This window comes from Pelophylax lessonae (assembly GCF_965119305.1).
Source record: "Pelophylax lessonae genome assembly, chromosome: 2".
Lineage (NCBI taxonomy): Eukaryota > Metazoa > Chordata > Amphibia > Anura > Ranidae > Pelophylax > Pelophylax lessonae.
In genome coordinates this window covers 434,341,669-434,364,482 of record NC_138769.1, presented here as the reverse complement: position 1 = coordinate 434,364,482, position 22,814 = coordinate 434,341,669, and the positions used below count along the sequence as shown (strand labels likewise).

General features: G+C 37.8%; 1 protein-coding gene across 1 annotated transcript in view; it reads right to left on the bottom strand.

Annotated features, from left to right (window-relative positions):
• DMD (dystrophin) overlaps positions 1 to 22,814 on the bottom strand; it is a 3,625,631-nt gene that overhangs the window by 2,426,546 nt on the left and 1,176,271 nt on the right. Inside the window, exon 11 of the mRNA XM_082246191.1 lies at positions 17,457 to 17,638. Within this exon, the coding sequence (XP_082102317.1) occupies positions 17,457 to 17,638 (182 nt within the window). The remainder of the gene's footprint in view (positions 1 to 17,456; positions 17,639 to 22,814) is intronic.

Sequence of the window (22,814 nt, the reverse complement as noted above, 5' to 3'; positions counted from 1 at the left end):
GATGGCAAACAACTATAAATCAAGCTCACCATAAAATAGGATGGTAACCTTGAGTTAGGAAAACATTTATTCTAAGTTTTCAATTTTCAACCAGCTCCCATAAATTACTGATAGGGCAAAGTTAGTAAAGTATATTTACTGTAATTATATTTCAGATTAGGATATACACGTAAGTAAAGTGCCTGTTTAGAAGAAAAAAAAAGTTTTGTTTTGGTATTGGCCAATTTAACAAAAGAAAAAAAAAAACGGATATTTAATGCACACTTTTCTGTCACTATATTATACTACTTCTCCATCCATTTATGATCACACCATTATGTGCACTAAGCATAAAGGAAAAAATATATCATAATATACACAGTGGTTTTATTTGCTCCCAGAAGCCTTCCAAAATCTTTGTTAGTTGTTCACTACAGATGCCAGAGTGTGTATAAAAGGAATCTCTACACAAAATCACTTTGCCTTCAGCTACGGCATAGGAAAGGACTAATGCTAAACTGCCACATCCTGCTCAATCAACCGTGAGCCTATCTGACATGCCTTGTTCATCTGGGATCAGTACACTTCAAACTGCTAACAGAGAATATATAAACCTGCCAAATTATCCACTTGCTGACAGATTGATATAAGAAGAACTTTTGTTGCATGCTGGGCAACAAGGACATAATTTCTGACCTGTTGCATATGCCTGTTGTGAGGTTTTCCTCCTACATATGCCCCATGTTTGCATTTTCTTTTAAAAGCTAGTATAGTTTTTACATAATATATAAACTGTGTTGTCTGTGAATGTATGTCACATTTCAGAGCTTTTTTTTAAAAAAACATGTACAGCATTAACATATATAAAACAAGCTTGTTTAGCATAGTTTTTCAAATCTTGGAGGATGTTTACCCTTTAGTAGCTGGATCTTTTTTCATTTGTACACATGTTAAAATGCACATTTTAGGCCCCAAACATACTTAAAACCCCCATAATATTATATCGTCTGAAAGCAGAGACCCTGTAAAATAAAATGATGCTGTTTTAATTTATCTGTCACATCATATTTGTGCTCCTGTTTATTAAATCTATATTTTCAGTAAATACATTTGTTAACATTGATTTTAGTATACATAATGTACATAAACAAAATCTATTGTCTAACTGTTTGTTAAAATATAAAGGATGAGGTTTCTTCAAGTAAAAAGGTATTAAATATGTCAAAATTTAAAAGGACTTGTGCCAGTGAAATGGCAAAAAAGTGCAGTAGCCAAAATAGATCACAGTTAATGCTCTAAAAGCCCTTACAGTTCATCAGTTTAAAGTTATCAGTGGATTATAATCTCTTAGAGTGTAAGCTCTAATGAGCAGGGCCCTCTGATTTCTCTTGTGTTGAATGGTATTGCAACTGTACTGTCTGGCCTCATTCTGTAAAGCTCTGCACAAACTGTTGGTGCAATATTAGTCCTGTATAATGATAATAATAAGGCACAATATGACATTGCAAAAGATGTAAAACAATCTCCTAGAGCAGTGATGGCAAACCTTGGCACCCCAGATGTTTTAGAACTACATTTCCCATGATGCTCATGCACTCTGCAGTGTAGTGGAGCATCAAGGGAAATGTAGTTCCAAAACATCTGGGGTGCCAAGGTTCGCCATCACTGTCCTAGAGGCTATAGCCAATGTAGCAGTTACATCAGTGGCAGCAAAGGGTTAAAGTCTCATTGAACTTGTAGTTTAATTTAGCTTAATATATTTATGGTGCATCAGAACTGGAGTACAACATCTTACATTTGTTTTCTATAGAAAGCTGCCAAAGCCTAGAATAGAAACCCCACCCCACTGCCAGCATGCAGCAGAGAGGCACCTTTGCTCTCTATGTGAAAGCAGCAGTCTCTAAAGTGGTTCAACACATCTTCTGCTGAGTCAAACCTATAGCCCTGAAATCAGTTAATCCTTTAATCATATGCTCAATGTTGATTTGAGAGCTATAGCTCTTGCTCAGCAAGACATATAGATATAATATCTCACAAAAGTGAGTATGCCCCTCCAATTTTTGTAAATATTTTATTATATCTTTTCATGTGACAACACCGAAGAAATGACACTTTGCTACAATGTAAAGTAGTGAGTGTACAGCTTGTATAACAGTGTAAAATTTGCTGTCCCCTCAAAATAACTCAACACACAGCCATTTATGTCTAAACCGCTGGCAACAAAAGAGAGTACACCCCTTAGTGAAAATGTCCAAATTGGACCCAAGGTGTCAATATTTTGTGTGGCCACCATTATTTTCCAGCACTGCCTTAACCCTCTTGGGCATGGAGTTCACTAGAGCTTCACAGATTGTGACTGGAGTCCTCTTCCACTCCTCCATGACGACATCATGGAGCTGGTGGATATAAGAGACCTTGAGCTCCTCCACCTTCCATTTGAGGATACCCCACAGATGCTCAATAGGATTTAGGTCTGGAGACATGCTTGGCCAGTCCATAACCTTTACCACCAGCTTCTTTAGCAAGGTAGTAGTCAACTTGGAGGTGTGTTTGGGGTCATTATCATGTTGGAATACAACCCTGCAGCCCATTCTTTGAAGGGAGGCGATCATGCTCTGCTTCAGTATGTCATAGTACATGTTGGCATTCATGGTTCCCTCAATGAACTGTAGCTCCCCAGTGCCGGTAGCACTCATGCAGCCCCAGACCATGACACCCCCACCACCATGATTGACTATAGGCAAGACACACTTATCTTTGTGCTCCTCCCCTGGTTGCTGCCACACATGCTTGACACCATCTGAACCAAATAAGTTTACCAGTAATCCATGTCCTTAGTCTGCTTGCCTTCAGCAAACTGTTTGCGGGCTTCCTTGTGCATCATCTTTAGAAGAGGCTTCCTTCTTGGACAACAGCTATGCAGACCAATTTGATGCAGTGTGCAGCGTATGGTCCGAGCACTGACAGGCTGTCCCCTCCCCCCTTAAACCTCTGCAGCAATGCTGGCAGCCCTCATACGTCTATCTAAAAACCACTGGATATAATGCTGAGCACGTGCACTCAACTTCTTTGGTCGACCATGGCGAGGCCTGTTCTGAGTGGAATCTGTTCTGTTAAACCACTGTATAATCTTGGCCACTGTGCTGCAGCTTAGTTTCAGGGTCTTGGCAATCTTCCTATAGCCTAGGCTATCTTTATGTAGAGCAATAATTCTTTTTTCAGATCCTCAGAGAGTTCTTTGCCATGAGGTGCCATATTGAACTTCCAGTGACCAGTATGAGAGAATAACACAAAATTTAGCACATCTGCTCCCCATTCACACCTGAGGCCTTGTAACACTAACGAGTCACATGACATTGGGGAGGGAAGTAGCTATTGGGCCCAATTTGGACATGTACACTTAGGGGTGTACTCACTTTTGTTGCTAGCAGTTTAGACATTAATGGCTGTGTGTTGAGTTATTTTGAGGGGACAACACATTTACACTTTTGTGAGATACTGTGTATATATATATATATATATATATATATATATATATATATATATATATATATATATATATATATATATATATATATATATATGTAAGGACTTTTTAACTAATTTATTAAGGAAAATATAAAACTTTAACATTAAATGTATTCACAATGTTATTTCGAGATGTAAAAAAAATAAAACAATTCTTGCTAACTAAGAGAATAATTATAATATTATTGTCGTCCAATATAAGCCTAATTGAAAAATCTCCATTCCTGTTGTGAGTGCTGCCTGTCTGCTGGCCATCTTTTTCCACAACTTCCTAGATTCTCTGCATGCTTTTTTGCTTCTCCACTTCTTTTTACTTGCAACTTCTAAGGACTACATATCCCATGGTATAATGCTATCTTAAAATGGCTATTCCTGTACTCATTTTGACTCCTGAAACTACTCCTCCTGGTGCCTTCAGTAGTTCAGACAGCAGACTTATTGAATTCTTTGTCAGAGCAGTGCCTGCTCATAAGACATAGTGAATAGTCACAGAATTCAAGGAAGTAAATGTTTGATGATCTGCACAAAGTAAGTTCACAAACTTCAAGATCATGCAAATTAATAGGAGTAGACTAGGGATAATTGAAATACAGTGTGTAAATAAATATATGATTTCACATTTTCTCCATAGATACAATTTATCTTTAGAGATGTTGCTTTTTGTTAGCACAAATGTCTGCAAAGGGGTTCTTTGTCTTGTGCTTTTAGCATTCATACAATGTATAACCCATCTGTTTTCAAAGTATACCAATAGAAAATTCAATGTCTGATTGCATCTTTCAGCTGGATAATAGATACTTGTAAAACAAAATGATACACATAAAAACACAGCGCATCTCCATTTGATGAAAAGAATTTAAGCAGGAACATATGTGAAAATGAAGATAGATGTTTTATGTATCTACTAAGATGCAGGATCAATGAGTAAAACATGCAAGCCATACATGAAACATATTATGGCTACATAAATGCATGTAAAATACTAACATCTGCTTTTGCGCTTGGCAGGATGATGACTCTCCAGCACTTAAAGAATCTAAACCCAAAAACAAAAAATGTAATATATTATAGTTTACCAAACCTTATATGTGATGGCTGTATTCACTTTCTTTTCTAGTCTTTTTTCCTTTATTTTCACCTAGTGATCTGGTCAGTAACGCATTTCCTACCTCTGGGTGGCTCTACTCTTTGAAGTAGCAACAAAACCATCCATGGACAGCTGCATTGTTATCATGTAGAGCAGTGGTCCTCAACCCTGGTGCTCGGCGCCCATTAACAGGCCAGGTTTGCAAGATAACTAAATTACATCACAGGTGATCTCATTTGCTGCTCAGTGATTGTAGTATTCTAGTCTGCATCTCCCCAAGGTAATACTTAAAATCTGGCCTTTTAGTGGGCCCCGAGGACCGGAGTTGAGGACCACGGATGTAGAAAGCAGTGTTAGATGCACAATAACATTTAGATGGACTTGACTAACATATTAAAGCCAAATTTCAGGTAACTCTTTTTAGACAGGAGTTTTTATTTTTTATTTTTGGGATGGAAGTTTTACATATATGAATAAAGGCAAACTGCATCCCTGTAAGTTTAAATGATTTGTCTCCATTTTCTAACTACCACTTTTGCTGGAAAGCTTGGTCTGCTAAAGGAAGTTGATAAATAATAGGTGAACGTAAAGAAAAAAAGACCTAACTGCTATAGACATTGAAAGCCCTGGATTTCAGGATGATGTTCTTCTTTTATTCTCCTCTTCTTTTTCAATCCTGTTCTATCCCCCCCTTCTCTTTCTCTTGGCCCCCTCTAATAGAAGGCCTTGGCTATTGTAGTTTCTGACTATCCTTTGTTCAGGGACCAACTTCCAATGTAAGAGTTTCTCCCAGTTTGCAGTTGGCACACGTTTGCCCCCCCCCTCACTCCCTCACATTCTACCCTCTCCCTCACCTTCCCCTTCTTAACTATCCTCATTTAGTTCATGATATATGTATCATTACTGCAAACCTACCCTTTTACATAGTTACTGATCCTTGATATTACATTATTGTTGTTTTCTATAACTTACGGATGTACTCTGAAATTTTTTGATGCGTTGGTTCCATTTGAGCATTTGGATGGGTCACGCTATGTATCTTAAAAAAATTTCAATAAACACTGATTGGAAGTGAAAAAAAAACTTGAAAAGAAAATAAATGCAGCTACCACATTAAATAATTGGCAAGCTGCGATACATTACTTCATTTTAGTGGTCCAGTGTTGTGTATGTAGTTATCTACCCCTTTAGAATCCTTTGATCTTGGAAGTCAAGTATACAGTTTCATGTAACATTATCACACTTACATATATGAGGTTCGAAGGCATCTTTCAAAGTGAAAAAAAAATCAAGTTACTACTCACTCTGAAAAGAGGCACCAAAATTCTTATACTGTTTGTATATGTAGTTGGGTTTTGGGATGAGGGAACACTTATTAAAAATGCAGAGGACAAAAAAAAAATCTATAGTGAAGATTACAATGATTACTTGTGGTTTGATTTTGGTAATCTGTATCTCTTTTATCAGAGCTAAAGACAATAAGGCCCCTTTCACACAGGGGCCTTCAGACCCGCCTGTCCGTTTTTCAGGCGGATCTGAACGGATGCTCCATGCATCTCTATGGGGATCGGATGTCAGCGGAGACATGTCCGCTGACATCCAATCCGATCCGTCAAATCTGGACGGATAGAGACACTATTTTCCCTCCGTCCAGCGAATCGGATGGGATTGGATGAGAACGGACAGATGATCTGTTCTCATCCAATTCCCCTATAGAGAACAGCAGGAACCTGGCAGCTGTGTCTCCGCACACAGCGCGGAGACACAGCTGCCATCCGACTGCTCAGCGGGGGATCGGCAAGTTGATCGGCAAAACTGAGTCTGCCGACGAACTCCTATGTGTGAAAGGGGCCTAATACAAAACAGTCAGGGTCACAAAAATGTATGATAAAAAAATATCATGCTCAAAGGAACAATCAAATTTTACAGAATACGAGAAATATACTGTATATTATGGAAAACATATTTTAATTATTTAATATGATAGGTAATCAGTTGAATGATTGTACAGGTAAGAACTGTATCTTTACTGAACAGGTGCAAAGTTGCTAGTAATAATGCAATGCTTAAGATGGCAAAAACTAGGCATACACTACAAAATAATACAAAATAGATTAGGAAAGCCATCTATCCTCTCTGTGAAGCCAAGGGTAACTCTGATAACACAGGTGATCAACTGGAGAGAGCCAAGGCCCAGGGGCAAAGTAGCAATCAGTGAGGTATAATGCACTATGGCACTGCGTTACTTTAACTGACAATTGCACCATCATGCAATGCTGTATGCAAATAAAATGTACAGTATGCCCTTTTTTGCCACAACTAGAGATTTATTATGGTGGTATTTGATCACCTTTGTCTTTTTATTTTTTTGCACTATAAAACAAAAAAGGCTGACAATTTTGAAAAAAAAAAAAAATATATTTTTTACTTTCTTCTATAAAACCTATCCAATAAAAAAAAATGTAAAAATCAAATCTCTTCATAAATTTAGGCCAATAGGTATTCTGCTACATATTTTTGGTAAACAAAAATCCCAATAAGTGTATATTGATCATTGCAAAAGTTATAACGTCTACAAACTATTGGATATTTTAATTTATTTTTATTTTTATTGGTAATGGTGGCGATCAGTGACTTATAGCGGGACTGCAATATTGAGATTGACATTCTGACACTAACTAACACTTTGCGGGAACCTGTGACACTAATATAGTGATCAGTGCTAAAAAATATGCACTGTCACTGTACTGACACTGGCTGGGTAGGGGTTAACATCAGGAGTGATCAAAGGATTAACTATGTGCCTAGCCAGTGTTTAACTATACTGTGTGAGGTGCTTTCACTAGAGGAAGAGATGCAAATTATTCCCTGCTTTGCAGGGACACAAATTCCATCCATTCCCTCCTGTTAGAATGGCGATCTGCCTTTTTTACATAGGTAGATAGCAGTTCTGTGTGTCTGCCTGACAATCGGCGGGTGCCCTACCCGGAAGTGTCGGATATATACATGATCCAATGCACACATTCCGCCCTGTAGCAGTAAAATTGCTATTGGACGGATCTGAAGCAGTTAAACAATATTTTCAAAAGTGTTACAATTGTTACTAATGCACTAACACAAACCTCAAAGAATCCCTGTCTCTTGAAGATAGCTACTACATGGTAAATCTCTGTATATACTTGTCTGTGGTGACAGTGCGTGTACTGATTTTTATTTAAAATCCTAATTGCTATTGCTAATATTGTGAACATTAACTATTTTTTGATAAAAGTAGTTGTTGGCAGTTTAAAGGGTTAATTGCTTTTTTTAATTAAACCCAGTCTGTTGGCACTTAGATTGTAGTCTTTCAAGTTGAAAAATCTTTGTGCAAGGTGAGCCTAAAGGGTGTCATTGTTGCATATCAGTGACAAAGCGGTATGAGGTTGACCAGTCATTTGTCACATGTTGGTGAAAAGGGCAGTAGTCTGACTGGCATTTGTCACATATAAATGCATCCTTTAAATGTGACCTATTTTGTAAAAGTGATTACGAGGTGACAATAAAGGAGTCCCTTTATTGTAAACAAGTGTTTTGCAGAACAAAGCAACAGGTTCACACCAAACATATTCAGCAACACTCTGGTCACTGGGAGCAAAATACACAAGAAATACGCAGGTAAAAGGGATTCTGTAAACACAATATACTAGTAATTAAGCACTAATGACAAAAGTAACCTGCATAATGAATCCACACTTCACAATTCAATTTCTGTTGTGAAGATTAGGTGACTGTATCCTTGGAAGCCTTGCTGCTGTCTATACCAGCGGGACACCAGAAACCGAAAACAAGCAAAGAAGAAAGAGAGTGCACAGGCTCCTTGGTGCAATAACCTTATTAAATAAATTAAATCAAAATAAAATTGCACTTACAAGATAACACTTGCCTAAGGCATATCATCTCAGCTACTGTTGCCTTAAGCAAGTGTTATCTTGTGAGTGCAATTTCACTAGCATTTTATTCATTTAATAAAGGTTACTGCATCCATTCTCTCTCTTTTTTGCTTGTTTGTAAAAGGGAGCAAGTGACTTTTACCCTTCTTCACCAGCAAGGATATGTTGTGTCTGGCCAAACGCTGTCACATGATGATGGAGAGTGCATTGTAAGCCCTGCTTAAGCTATAAGCTTTACTCTTGATGCCTAGACAGAGGAGTTGGGAAAGAAGGGAATGCAAAGGACAAGTTCACTTTCTTCTTTGATTAAAAGCAATACCTATTACTGTTGACACCCCTTTGCTCACATCATGTTCTCTTAAAGCAGTATTAAACCCAAAAGAAAACATTTATTATATTTCAGCTTACCAATTCTTATATGTGATGGCTGTGTTAGTTTCTTTTTAGTCTTTCTTTCTTCTAGTTTCATCTGATGATCCACCCAGCAAATCTGTTTTTTAAATGCACATGCTCTCCAGCAAAATGTAGCAGTTTACAGTTTACAAACCACTTAACACTGTTAAGGGTTCTTACAATAATCAGCTTTTATTTATTCATGCAAAACCTTTATCACAAAAAAAAAAAAAAATGTTTGCTGTAAGTGTTTATAAAGTGTGAGCTGAAGTTTGACTTCAATTTGTTAGTGGTTCTGAATCTGCTAATATACTGTATTTCACACTATCCTCCCCCTTGTGCTCCTTCATCCAGAGTGGGGTCACTCTTATTCAGGAGGTGTGTTACTGGACAGATACCAAGATAAAAATAGAGGGGAAAAAAGCCAAAGACAGGAAAGCTGATGTAGCCACCACATCTAATGATTGGTAAGCTGCAAATGGTATTGGGTTTTGTTAACCTGTTAAGAGTTTAAAAAAAAATAATTAAAAACTTTCCATGAGAAAATGTTGCTCTTGACTTTATTAGTACTAGTGACAGTTCACGTGAAATCTGCTAAAGGGAGAATCAGCCATTTACAACTATAATCCTTTCTTTCGGCATAGATCATATAATCTAATGCTTAAGATTTTAGCCACATGTTTGGTACAGAAGCAATTTTCCACAAAGAATAACTATCTTATCCCACCCATTGCTTTATTTGTCTAGAATAGCAAGGGTGCCAGCAGGGCAATTAATGTTTAAATAGTTATTTTAGAGAATGTTTTTGCTATTGAGACTGTATTATTCAATGCTTACATGTTTATTCACTGATCTTTTAAAATAAATATATTATCACTTGAAAATGTAACAGAAAATACAGTTTTTTTACATGACAGTTTGTTCCTGTAGCAAATCTATCCCAAGATATATATTTGTATGTATTTTGTGGCAGTTCTATGCCCTGCCACTATGTGGAAAGGGTTTTCTATCACCCAGGATTCTCATCCAGGCAGGTTGAGGAGCTCCAGAGTGTGTGTGTCATTCAGAGGAAACTGATTTTCCGCTTTCCTCAGTTGTTAGTAAGACATGGTTTTGGACCTGGAGTCTGAAGACTTCTTAAACACTTGGATGGGATGAAGTCTCCAATCCTGGGAGTGGAACCAGGTTTTACAGAAAACAGGCACGCTGATGTGCAGGTTTCTTTAGGGCTTTTAGTAGAGACCTGACTATGGTTCTGGGCTCCACCCCAGCAGACAGAGGTGGTCTCTGTCCAGGAGTCAGAAGGGTTCCACCTAGTAGACAGGTGGGAGCCATAGCAATAAGGGACTGCTAGGTGGATGGACCAAGTTTTTCTGAGAAGACTGTCTGTAGGAGATAGACAAGGGCCTGAAGTGCAAGGCCAGAGCAGACATGCTGCATGCTTTAGCCAGGAAGCAGATATTCAGTTGTTTTGTAAACCTCTGTGTTGCCAGTTTAATCTAGTTCTCTCTCCTCCCACCTCCCACCTCTCTCTCTCTCTCTCTCTCTCTATATATATATATATATATATATATATATATACATATATATATATATATATATATTTTTTTTTTTTCATGAGCTGAAATGAAAGATCTAAGAAAACCGGGATTCATTTGTGAAGAGAACACCTCTCGAAAGTGCCAGATGCCATCAAAAGTGAGCATTTGTCCACTTAAGTCGGTTACGATGACGAACTGCAGACAGGTTGAGTCCCCGATGGGGAGGAGCATGCAGATGACCTTCCCTGAGACAGTTTCTGACAAATTGTGCAGGAATTCTTTGGAGGTGAAGATGCTGGATGTGGAGGACCTAGGCTGGTGTGGTTACACATGATCTGCGGTTGTGAGGCCGGTTGGATGTACTGCCAAATTCTCTGAAACGCCTTTGGAGATTACTTATGGTAGAGAAATGAACATTCAATTCATGGGCAACAGCTCTGGTGGACACTCCTGCAGTCGGCATGTCAATTGCATGCTCCCTCAAAACTTGCGACATCTGTGGCATTGTTCTGTGTGATAAAACTGCACATTTTAGAGTGGCCTTTTATTGTGGCCAGCCTAAGACACACCTGTGCAGGAATCTTGCTGTCTAGCCAGCATCTTGATATGCCACACCTGTGAGGTGGATGAATTATCTTGCCAAAGGAGAAGTGCTCACTAAAACAGATCTAGCAAGATTTGTGAACAATATTTGAGAGAAATAGGCCTTTTGTGTACATAGAAAAAGTCTTAGATCTCTGATCTCTGGTCTTAGATCTCTGAGTTCAACGCATGAAAGATGAGGGAAAATAAAAGTGATGCTTTTATAATTTTTGTGCAGTGTATATATAGGAAGGGAGAGATTTTTTTTCTCTACTGAACAAAATACCCATCTGTAAAAGCAAAAATGTTGTACACTATATGTGACTCATATTACTGCTGTACAATGACTGATAAGTGCTACCTGTGTGTACGAATAACAGGCTAGGAAATATAACAGTTGGTAAGCTATTTGAAAAGATATTGGTAAAGATTAGTTGTATAGAAATATATCGATTCTCATCTTCCCAAGAGCTGTTCTTGAAATCTCAGGAACAGAAAAGCTGTAATTCTATTTACAATTGAGGCACACATGGTATCTTTAATCCTGTAGCTCCTATGCTATTTAATATTTTTTTCAGAAACAACAGTTTCACTTATAAGAACATTTTTATTAGCATTTATCTCTGAGATTTATTGGAAACTTTGAACAGCGTTAGAAATATTATTATATCTTTGTAGAGATGTACCAGTATCAAGGTTCGCCAAACATTTCAGTCCATGTATAGGGTACAAAATGAAAGACATGATATAAATTATTTAGGAATAATTAAAAAATCATAGGATACAGATATTTTTTTTTCTGGTTCTCTTGTAGTAGTTTGACATTACACTATAAATCTCAAAGGAGTTTGTAAAAAATGGCCATTTGAAAAAATGCTCCAATGCAAACTCATAACATGGATGCAACATACTGTATATCATCTATTTTCCTAGACTTTGTTTTGAAAATCCCTCAGAAAAAAAAATAAAAAAAGAAGTCTGGGATATCCTGTTTCCATAATTTTCAGTTGTTTTTTTAGGGTCCTTTCATTTAGCTTTAAACAATGCTAGATATGAGTTGGGAGCTACCCCTTTGGTGCCATAATCCTAGTAATACATAACAAAAAGAAAATGAGTGGTACAACAAGACGTTGGATGCTTGGACAACGTCTTGTTGTACCACTCATTTCCTTTTGTTACTTTAAACAATGCTGTTCCTGAGCTCAAATTTAGAGGAGAAAGGACCAAACCAACCTAATTTTTAAATGATTACTTTTAGGCATGCTCCATAGACTAGAATGAGTACCCTTTATTTAATTTAAATAAAGTTATATGGCATATTTGTGTTTTCCTTTACTATTGACTACCTATTAGCAAGTTTGAATGAATGAATATATATAAAAAAATAAAAAATAAATATGTATCGCTGGGCCTCTTATTATCAATTTTTACTTAGCTAAAGCATTTGAAAAAGTTTCTATATACCTTATTATAGAAAAATATACAGATACAGAGATCAAAGCAGATTTTCTGCCAAAAATAAAAAGATAAAATTAATAGCTCATTAAAAGATAAACCAATATAACATTTTTTTCTGCAATAATCAGCTTCAATCATGCACATTTGAATGCCACAAGATTTCTTCAGTCTGATGCCTAGCATCAGTCAACCCATTTCTCTGAATTAGGGTTGTCCTGGACCCCCTCCAGCCTATAACTGAACAGTGAAAAGAGAAGTAGTACAGTGATGTGTTTCTCTCTATGTCATTCTGCTTTCTCTTTCAGTCAGGATGCTTCATGCCAGCATATAAACTGCTCCTTGTGCTGCTTGTTCCTTTCACACACCAACTTTTCCATACAGGAGCTGCAGGAGTTTGATACCAGATGAAATGCACGTACTTAATAATTGAAAATTTGCGTTAATCTGTTTTTTGTTTTTTTTATTTGCCTAGAGGTCAGCTTTAACTAATCTGTTGAAAAAATCACCCTGGCAAAATCAAGTGTCAATAGGGTTTGTATAAACTCCCAGAACACTGGCATGGGAAAATCTACAGTATCTTACAGGAACCTTGCTCCACCCACCATCTATGTTGCAGCATGTATGAGAAAATTACTTGTAAATTTAACCTGGCTAAGAAAAAGAGCTGTGTGATCCTCATAGGGCTGGCATAATCAAGGATAACAATGCCACTGCTGTAATAGCTCTTTATAGAATATATATCTGCCTTTACAAGGCTCTTTTAAGGTTCATAACATTTTGGAAAGCCAGAGCTTTCTGTTCTGCAAAGAGAAACAATGTTGCTTGAACTCTGGCAAGCAAAAATTACTTTTTTTTGTAGAATTTCCTTGTTTGAAATTTACTTTTTTATTCACTGCTCAAAAAAATTAAAGGAACACTTTTTAATCAGAGTATAACATCAAGTCAATTAAACTCTTGGGATATTGATCTGGTTAAGTAGCAGAGGGGGTAGTTAATCGGTTTCAGCTGCTTTGGTGTAAATTAAATTAACAACACGTGCCCTGGATGGGCAACAATGAGGTGACCTCCAAAACAGGAATAGTTTTACAGTGGAGGCCCCTGACACTTAATTTCCCTATTCAACTTTTCTGACTGTTTTTCATTAGTTTTGCATTTGGCTAGGGTCAGTGTTACTACTGGTAGCATGAGGCGTTATCTGGACCCTATAGAGGTTGCACAGGCAGCCCAACTCCTCCAGGATGACACATCAATATGTGCCATTGCCAGAAGGTTTGCTATGTCGCCCAGCATAGCCTCAAGATCATGGAGGAGATTCCAGGAGACAGGCAGTTACTCTAGGAGAGGTGGACAGGGCCATAGAAGGTCCTTAACCCATCAGCAGGACCGGTATCTGCTCCTCTGAGTGAGGAGGAACAGGATGAGTACTGCCTGAGCCCTAAAAAATAACCCCCAGTGGGCCACTGGTGTGAATGTCTCTGACCAAACAATCAGAAACAGACTTAATGAGGGTGGCCTGAGGGCCCAACGTCCTCTAGTAGGTCCTGTGCTCCCTGCCCGGCACCTTGGAGCTCGATTGGCATTTTCCATTGAACACCAGATATGGCGGGTCAGCCACTTGCGCCCTGTGCTTTTCACAGATGAGAGAAGGTTCACCCTGAGCACATGGGACAGATGTGAAAGGGTCTGGAGAAGCCATGGATAATGTTATGCTGCCTGTAATATTGTTCAGCATTACTGGTGTGGGTCAGTGATGGTCTGGGAAGGCATATCCATAGAGGTACGCACAGACCTCTACAGGCTAGACAATGGCCCCCTAAATGACATTAGGTATCGGGATGAAATCCTTGGACCCATTGTCAGACCCTACACTGGTGCAGGGGTCCTGGGTTCCTCCTGGTGCATGACAATGCTGGGCCTCATGTGGCAAGAGTATGCAGCCAGTTCCTGGAGGATGAATGAATTGATACCATTGAATTGCCACCACACTCGCCTGACCTTAATCCAATAGAACACTTCTGGGACATTATGTTTTGGTCCATCCGATGCCAGCAGGTTGCACCTCAGTCTGTTCAGGAGCTCAGTGATGCCCTGGTCCAGATCTGGGAAAATACCCCAGGACACCATCTGTTGTCTCATTAAGAGCATGCCCCAATGTTGTCAGATTTGCATACAAGCACATGGGGCCATACAAGTTACCGAGTACCATTTTGAGTTGCTGTAATGAAATTTCAGCAAAAAGGACTAGCCTACTGCATCATTTTTCACTTTGAATTCAGCCCTCTGTAGGATGATAATTTTCATTTATATCAAACAATGTGGCATCCTTTCGTGCCTAACACATTACCCAGTCCATATCAGTATAGATATCCAGCATGATATTTTTCCCCATTGAGATCTGATGTGCTTTCAAAGTGTTCCTTTAATTTTTTTGAGCAGTGTATATAGTTAGATCTGAACATACTAGGATTTAGTTTTTTTTTGTTTTTGTAGATAAACCATTTACATTGCTGCAATACTCACATTTATTACAGTGCTGTCCTTCATAACATTTCTTTTCCACCACTAGAATTTGTGGGTTAAATGAAAACCAACATCATTCAAACCACTTTCTTTGAGCCAAGCTGGACCTTCCCTCAGCCCGTGTCTTAACAGTGACGGAGAAGCGCCACAATTATGTACTCATTTCTCTGTCACTCCACTTTCTCCTTATATCAGCATGCTACTTGTCAGCACATGAACAGATTGGCTCTTTGTACTGACTCTTCCTAAGCTCAACTCTACAGGGACTGCAAAAGGCTGATACCTGTGAACTCAATAGGTTCCTTGCATTTAAAAAAGCTTAAATATGAATACATTACATAGAAAGCTGCAGTATTCTGTCTCTTTTTATATCTGCCTAAAGTTCATCTTTAATTTATACAGTATGTACTATATGCTCTTTAATTCATTGGGTCAGATAGTTTTCACTGTAATCTTTTGCTTAGTAGAGAAACAATAAGAGACAAAAACTCTTGAAAACTTCATAGTGTTTTTCTTACCAGTAGACAAAACTACTTGGAAAGAATAATCATTACAGTAGATTATAGGGTACTTGATACATTGACAATCCTATGATTGCAGTTCAGCAACTATTTCGCTGGTCTCTAAGCCCCATGCTACAAGTTAGATTCAATGCTATTTCTTACGAAACTTGCAACCAATCCCAAGAGATCAGAGTTGAATCTAGTCTACTCAGTGATGCGAAAAAGAGACAAAAAAAATTTAGCAGTCTTATATTACTAAACCAAATACTACTTTCCAGGACAAACTTTATTACTTTCATACACACAGATAACATAACAGAAATACTGTCTTTATCTGACATGCCAGGCATAGCCAACATATGTATTGCTTACTATAACTTCTTTAAGAGTTCCTTTACCAAGGGGCTACACAGGCAATAATATTTTTTTGATATGAGAGATTTAACCTATTGTCTGTAGAAACCTGTTTTCAGTACACTGAATCAGTGAGCTGAAATGACTATCAAAAAGCGTTTAAAGAGACTCTGTCTTTTTGCTCATTCAGAGCAATAAGGCAGAATCACTTTAAAGCCCACCCCTAAATAATTTATACTCACCTTGGCAATCTTCTCCATTACACTTGGTAATTTTAACCTCATGCTACTGGGAGCATGAACTACTTGTTGTCAGTTACCACATTTTCAGCATAGCACTGTGCTGCAAAGGAGGTGATGGTTCTTCACTCCCTTCCTGCACACTTGTATTGGTCCAGCAACTCAGATTGTGTGTAACATAAGATATAGTCAAGACCAGGATTGCAGACCCAGAACCTACACCTTTAGAAAACACACAAAAGCCATAATACTGGCCTCATTAAGTCTTTCTAAACATCTAAATTGCCCATGTAGTTTAGATAAAATGTCTGTGCATAAAGTGAAGATATTAATAAAAATTTCAGAAAAAAAAAAATGTGAAAAAGAGCAAACAGAAGATACATTCTTATTACTTCAGGCACATAAAGGAGATAATGTTCAATACAATCCATCAATACAGATTTGTAAATATTTTTGATGATCAAATTGTTTCTTTATCTATAAAATACTGTATACGGTATCTTTATTTTTACTTGGTAAAATTCAAAATTGTGGTTTGATAAAGTTTGATTCAAACTGGATATTTCTAAGGTCCCTACTGCATGCCTGTACAGCATGCAGATACATATAAGAACATTAAAATATGTATTTGATAAAGCTAGTGGTAAACATATTCTGTTTGACTCGGTCCTCCAGCAACCCAGTAAATCTGTCATCCAGTCTTTTATTTATCTTACTAGTCCAATTACTAGCCCACATTGCACCTATCCATGACAGTAAATAAGCCAGTAGGCAAACACTACTTATATTGATGAATCCACATTATATTTTTTTATATCAATAAAAATGTTTTCGTTATTTTATTTATTGTTTTAGGTAAAATAAAGAGCCTGCTGCAAGATATATAAGTCAAAATATTAGATTATTTGGCTGAGGGGATTACTGATCTGAAGCAAACATCAAGCTACTGTGGAACAGCCTGAATCAGTGGAAATCTGGATCCTGAAGAACCATTTCACTCACAAAAACTGGCAACCTTTTAAAAATGTAACTCCAAAACATTTTTATTGACTCCCTACTGTCAGATTTTCATTGTTGTCTGAGGCTACATGGGGAAGGGAGGTTAGGAAGTGAGGTATGGTCTTCTACAGGAACACAAAGAACAATAAAAGAAAAAAGATGACATTGTGTTCCAGCTTTATCCTACTCTGGAGTGTTTTTTTTTTTTTTGCTGTCTTTGTTGTTGTTGGAGATTTCTTTGGTTCCTGTTCTGAAGACATGTTGTCACTAGTAAGAGACACACTTTAGGCACTATGTGATAACACAAAAAAGAAAAGAAAAGATGTGAAATGATCATAACTTACTTGCTTTGCCTGTCCATACTTGCCAACCTGAGACTTTCCCATCGGGAATTGAGGAGATTCATCTGTTCCTGGATTTCATTCTCTTCATCATCAGAAAGTTTCTGAACAGCTAACAGTTGACTTCCAGCTTGCAAAACTTCTCCAACATTTCCCTGGTGAGATGTTAATTCCATCATAAAGCCCTAGAAATAAAGAAAAATTTTATAGCAGGAGTGGAGAATAGTTAAATTTTATAACAGTATAATTATATGCAGGGATATAAAGCTGATTTTCAACCTAATGTAGGTGGTAAAATTACCAGGACTAAACACAAGACAATAGTGAATCTGTTATGCATTTATATTTGTTTTTGCTGCATAAAACCTGTTTTTGTGACATTACTTCTAGAAAAAAAAGTCGTGATTTCTTTCTACAACATATGTTTTAGACATTTTCTGTTGCGCAAAATCATGTCACTACTACAATGCTACATACACACAAGAAAACTGAATGCATCTTCTATTATCTTTTATTAAAATATAGTACAGTTTGCGGTACACAGTAATACGCCCTATATTTCTCAGATTATTTTTATTTTTTCTCCAACATTGATGGTAGTATACCTATATGTTTTAGGCAGGATAAGATATTTATTTAACAGAGATTTAGGTGTACCTCCTTGTGCTTTATGGGTTAACATTATGGTTATTATATCACTGAAATTTAAAGTGGTTGTAACCCAAAAAAAATAAAAATTAGGATACTGTTCCTTTAAGGCATGCTGTATAGCACAGTGCTTGTGCTACGTCATTTTTCCCTTGCTATCTTGTAAAAAACCTGGTTGATCCTGCCAGTTCCTGTGTTCCCCTGCCTCTGCTGACCTGGGTAACCATGGCTTCTGAGCATAGGCGTGTGCACTGGGTGTGCCAGGTGGGCCTGGGTTTACCCTTATTACCTAGTGTACATCGCTCTGTATAACAGTGGGGAGATGGGGAAGATCTCCCTCTTACTGGCTCTGCTCTAAGAAACGTGCTTACACACTTCTCTATCACTATGCTGGCAGGGAAATCAATGTGCCAGGGACACAATCCAGAAGTTTAAAAGCCTTGGTTATCAGAAGTCTCGGTTTCAGAGAGTAAGAACGCTGCTCCTCGTCTGCGTTCCACCAAACCGGAAGTTACGATCTCACATTCCCGACGCACGTTTCGTCAGTCCGTGCTGACGTCATCAGAGGATCATGTGACCGTGTCTTCCATTAATGTATTTATAGAGGCAATGGTTTACTGGCAACCAATCACTTTCTATTTCAGCTTAAGAACCGCCCGAACCGAAGGCTTGCTAAGTTCTGCTCCCACACTAAGGGTGCTCGCTGGGGACAATTTAAACCCGACAATTAGGTTTAACTCAGAATGAATTCCTGAACACCGCCGGCATTAACGCCATAAGTTCCTGTGCACCGCCGGCATTAACGCCATGGGTATTTAAGCTCTGGAAATTATTTTTATTGATATACATAATTTTTAGATTTGTATTTATGCTTATTTGTTATTTATTTGTCCATTTATAAGATATATGTATGCTGGCAAGTAACACTCAGATCAGTCATTTTCCAATGTATCCTTTGAGTTGAAAATAATATAGAGTGAAAACACCAATTATGCAGCTCTTGGTCGGGCATTTGAGTAATAAATTCCAGAGCTAAAATACCCATGGCGTTAATGCCGGCGGTGCGCAGGAACTTATGGCGTTAATGCCGGCGGTGTTCAGGAATTCAATCTGAGTTAAAACTAATTGTCGGGCTTAAATTGTCCCCAGCGAGCACCCTTAGTGTGGGAGTAGAACTTATCAAGCCTTCGGTTTGGGCGGTTCTTAAGCTGGAATAGAAAGTGCTTGGCTGCCAGTAAACCATTGCCTCTATAAATACATTAATGGAAGACATGGTCACATGATCCCCTGATGACATCCGAACGGACTGACGAAACGTGCGTCAGGAATGTGAGATCGTAACTTCCGGTTTGGTGGAACGCAGACGAGGAGCAGCGTTCTTACTCTCTGAAACCGAGACTTCTGATAACCAAGGCTTTTAAACTTCTGGATTGTAGTAAGTGCGTTTTAAGCAATAAATGTTCTTTTAACATGAAATACTGCACCATGAGAGCCTTCTTGTTTTTTTCACTTATGACTTGGTCCTGAATGTATCCCTTGGTCTGGCTACACACTCTCGATGGTGAGAGAGTGCCTGGTATATACAAAACACCACGCTACATTGGTGAAGTGTCTGGTCGGATTAATTGAGGATTAAATATGCGCTTGTGACCCCCTATAATCAAGGGGTCCTGTACTTCTGGTAAGCAGTACATATGCTAGGACTGGGTGAACGTGTAGAGGTGGAGGCTTTGAGAAATACACTCCTATCAAGTCTGTGTTTTCCATCAGCTGCTGTTATTTTGTTTAACACCTTGATGCTTGGAGCACTAGAGACTTTTGATTAATATATTTGCACTTATATATATTATTTGCACTTTTTTGTTGCACATTTCAATAGCACTATTGTGGTTGACAACATTGGAATATTATTGTGATTTATCTGTTGAGTGCTACATTTTTCTTTATTCTCAATTCATCACGTTATCACGTTTATGTTGCAGCTCACAGAGTGAAAGGAATTTCACTATATACACAATTCACCTTTATTTAATTATATATAATTTATTATTATATATAATTTTCTAATCAGTGTTTACATATTTGTCACATTCATTTGTGCAGTTCTATTGGTGGTTTACACCAATTACCCTCTCACATAGTTTATTTCAAAATGGCATTATTTGGCTACACATCATAATTTTGTACAACATGTTACTTTTTACTAAGTGGCAGTATTAAATCAGTCTAGTATGTTAAGAAGCTGCTGAAAGGCAAACATGTACTCATACTGCCATAATGACCGCGTAACAAAGCAGAGACAGTGATAGTTGTAATAAGTGCTATGAACAAATTTGTGTATTTTTTTTTGCAGAAGTTTATATGAAAACCTCTGGATTCTAATGTAGAATGGGCTTCCTTAAGGTATTCCTATATATAGCTGCCCTGTATCTTGTAGGACCAGAAAGGCTTTGTCAGCCGCTTCACTTTCCCTTCACTTCACCCCCTGCATGATTTACCACTGGTGTGGTGTAAAAAAAAAGCCAGGTCACCGAGCCTCTCCCAACTGCCTTTCTGATGGGTAGGCAGCCTAAGGTCATTCTATGCACTGTCCTCAAAGTAGGGTAGTTTGGGATTCTTCTGGGATGATGGCGGTACATCCCCAACGTTTTCCCCTTTTATCAGGGAGGGGTGAAATATCCCTCTTTAAGCCTCCTAACACATTTTCTCCTCCTAAGTGCCAGCACCCCAACATTCTTTCTTCTGGTATTAATCATCTTCCTTCTGCTGCCTCATGACATTCCACATTCTGCTAAAGGGAATAAATAGCTTTCTATGCAAAATATTGGAGCTGATTTATAACATCCTTAACCAAAGCAAATTTGCTGGGTACTTGACACAGTGGTGTAGCTTAGGCTACAAAAAGGGTGACTAACAAGTCCAAAAAATGGCGTAATAGAAAAAGGGCACATTGAGTGTCCAAAAATGACTGTTTTGGATTCTTAAAAAGGAGACGGAAAAAGGAGTATTATATATAACAGGTGTTGTAGTGCAAGAGCCAAATAATAAAGAAAATAATAAAAATTTAACAAAAACACACAATATAAATATGAAAACATAAAAAAAAAAACCCTAAAAAAAAAAAATGGCATCTAAGATTTTCTCCCACTGTGGAGCCACCCAGACCAGGGACTTTCTGCTGGATTGTATTAAAGGGGTTACAGTGCAAAGAGCATGGAAAAAGTAAGGCTTAGACCCCTGGATTGGTGGTTTTGTGCAAATTCTTCCTATATGGGTCTCTGGGCAAATTTCCTAATTGTTACTGGCTGCAATTTTTTACAGCATGTCCCTCTGCTCCTGCACTACACTGATAGCAAGCTGCCTGCCTGTTTTTTTTTTTTTTTTTCTATGCTGGCTGCATTTTTTTTTTTTAATAAGACCTTTTTTATTTAAAAATGGTAGCAACAATAGAACATATAATGTGCCTATGCACAGAAAATTATGGTTTCCTTTGGAAGAGCATGTGACAGGGTAACTTACAGTCAGAAGATTGTGGGAGACTGGGGCAGAGCAATGTAATCCCTCAACAAAATTGTCTCCATGTTAATGAGGACAAGAGCCTCAGTCTGTGGGGAGGGGTGTGAACAAAATCAGGAAACCAAATGTAATATTCTAGGGGCCTCTAGATACAGCTTCCCTATGTAAATACATAATATCCATATTTGTTCATAAAATAATATGGAAACACTAAATAATGAAACTACTTTTCTTGACAACTTTATAGCCTTTTCTTTTCTAGACCCTGTGCTTCACTTTTAACTAAGTGGCCAGATAGGTTTTTTTCATTTTTCGCTTTCAGCTTTCAGTGTGTTAAAAAGACCCCCTTCAACCCCAAATCATAAATTTTCTGCAAGTACAAGACAAATAGAATAAAAGGATGGTGCTACTGATCTTGTATGTTCCGTGATAGTTGTGCAAGTGTTTATTGAAACAACACGTTCAATAAAAGTACACAAAATCATTATTGGAACACATAAACATTACAAAATTCCTACTGAACCCCTAATAAATCCAAATATAAAACTATAATGAGTTCATAAATAACAAATATCTGTAACTTTTAATTTGTGCCTTTTTGTTAAACGGTGAAAATGGAAGGTGCACAACACTGTAAATAAGCACGTATGCTAAAAATCTAGACTTTGACTTCACAGCTTTGCATTGTGGTAACTTGCAATCCAAAGTGCTTTGTGTGCATTGCATTGGTGTGTATTGTGATAAAATGATGTAGGCATACACTTTATTACATTGCAGTGAAACAAACTGTGAATGTTAAAAAAGTTTAATTTAAAAAAAGTAAAAAAAAAAAAAAAAAGAACAACGAGTGCCTTGTAAGTTACAATACACTGCAGCACATGTGCACAATGCATGGCAGTGCATGCTCATCATGTACACCTTAATGTGCACTTGCTGGTGTGAATGGGCCCTTAGTGTGTTGGTGCATCGAAGTGTATGAAACATACAGTATGTAATATGCAATTCTACAATGTGTGTAGAGAAAATGTATAGGTTATGTATGTATGTGTGAGGGGGGGGGGGTAGGACTTATTTACATGTTGTAAGGGACTATACAGCACCAAGAAACAACATATTTCTATGCCCAGGAGTCAGAGTTGTTTGCATGCAACCATGAGTAACAGTCTGTACAGATCATTAAAAAGGCTGACAGATGCT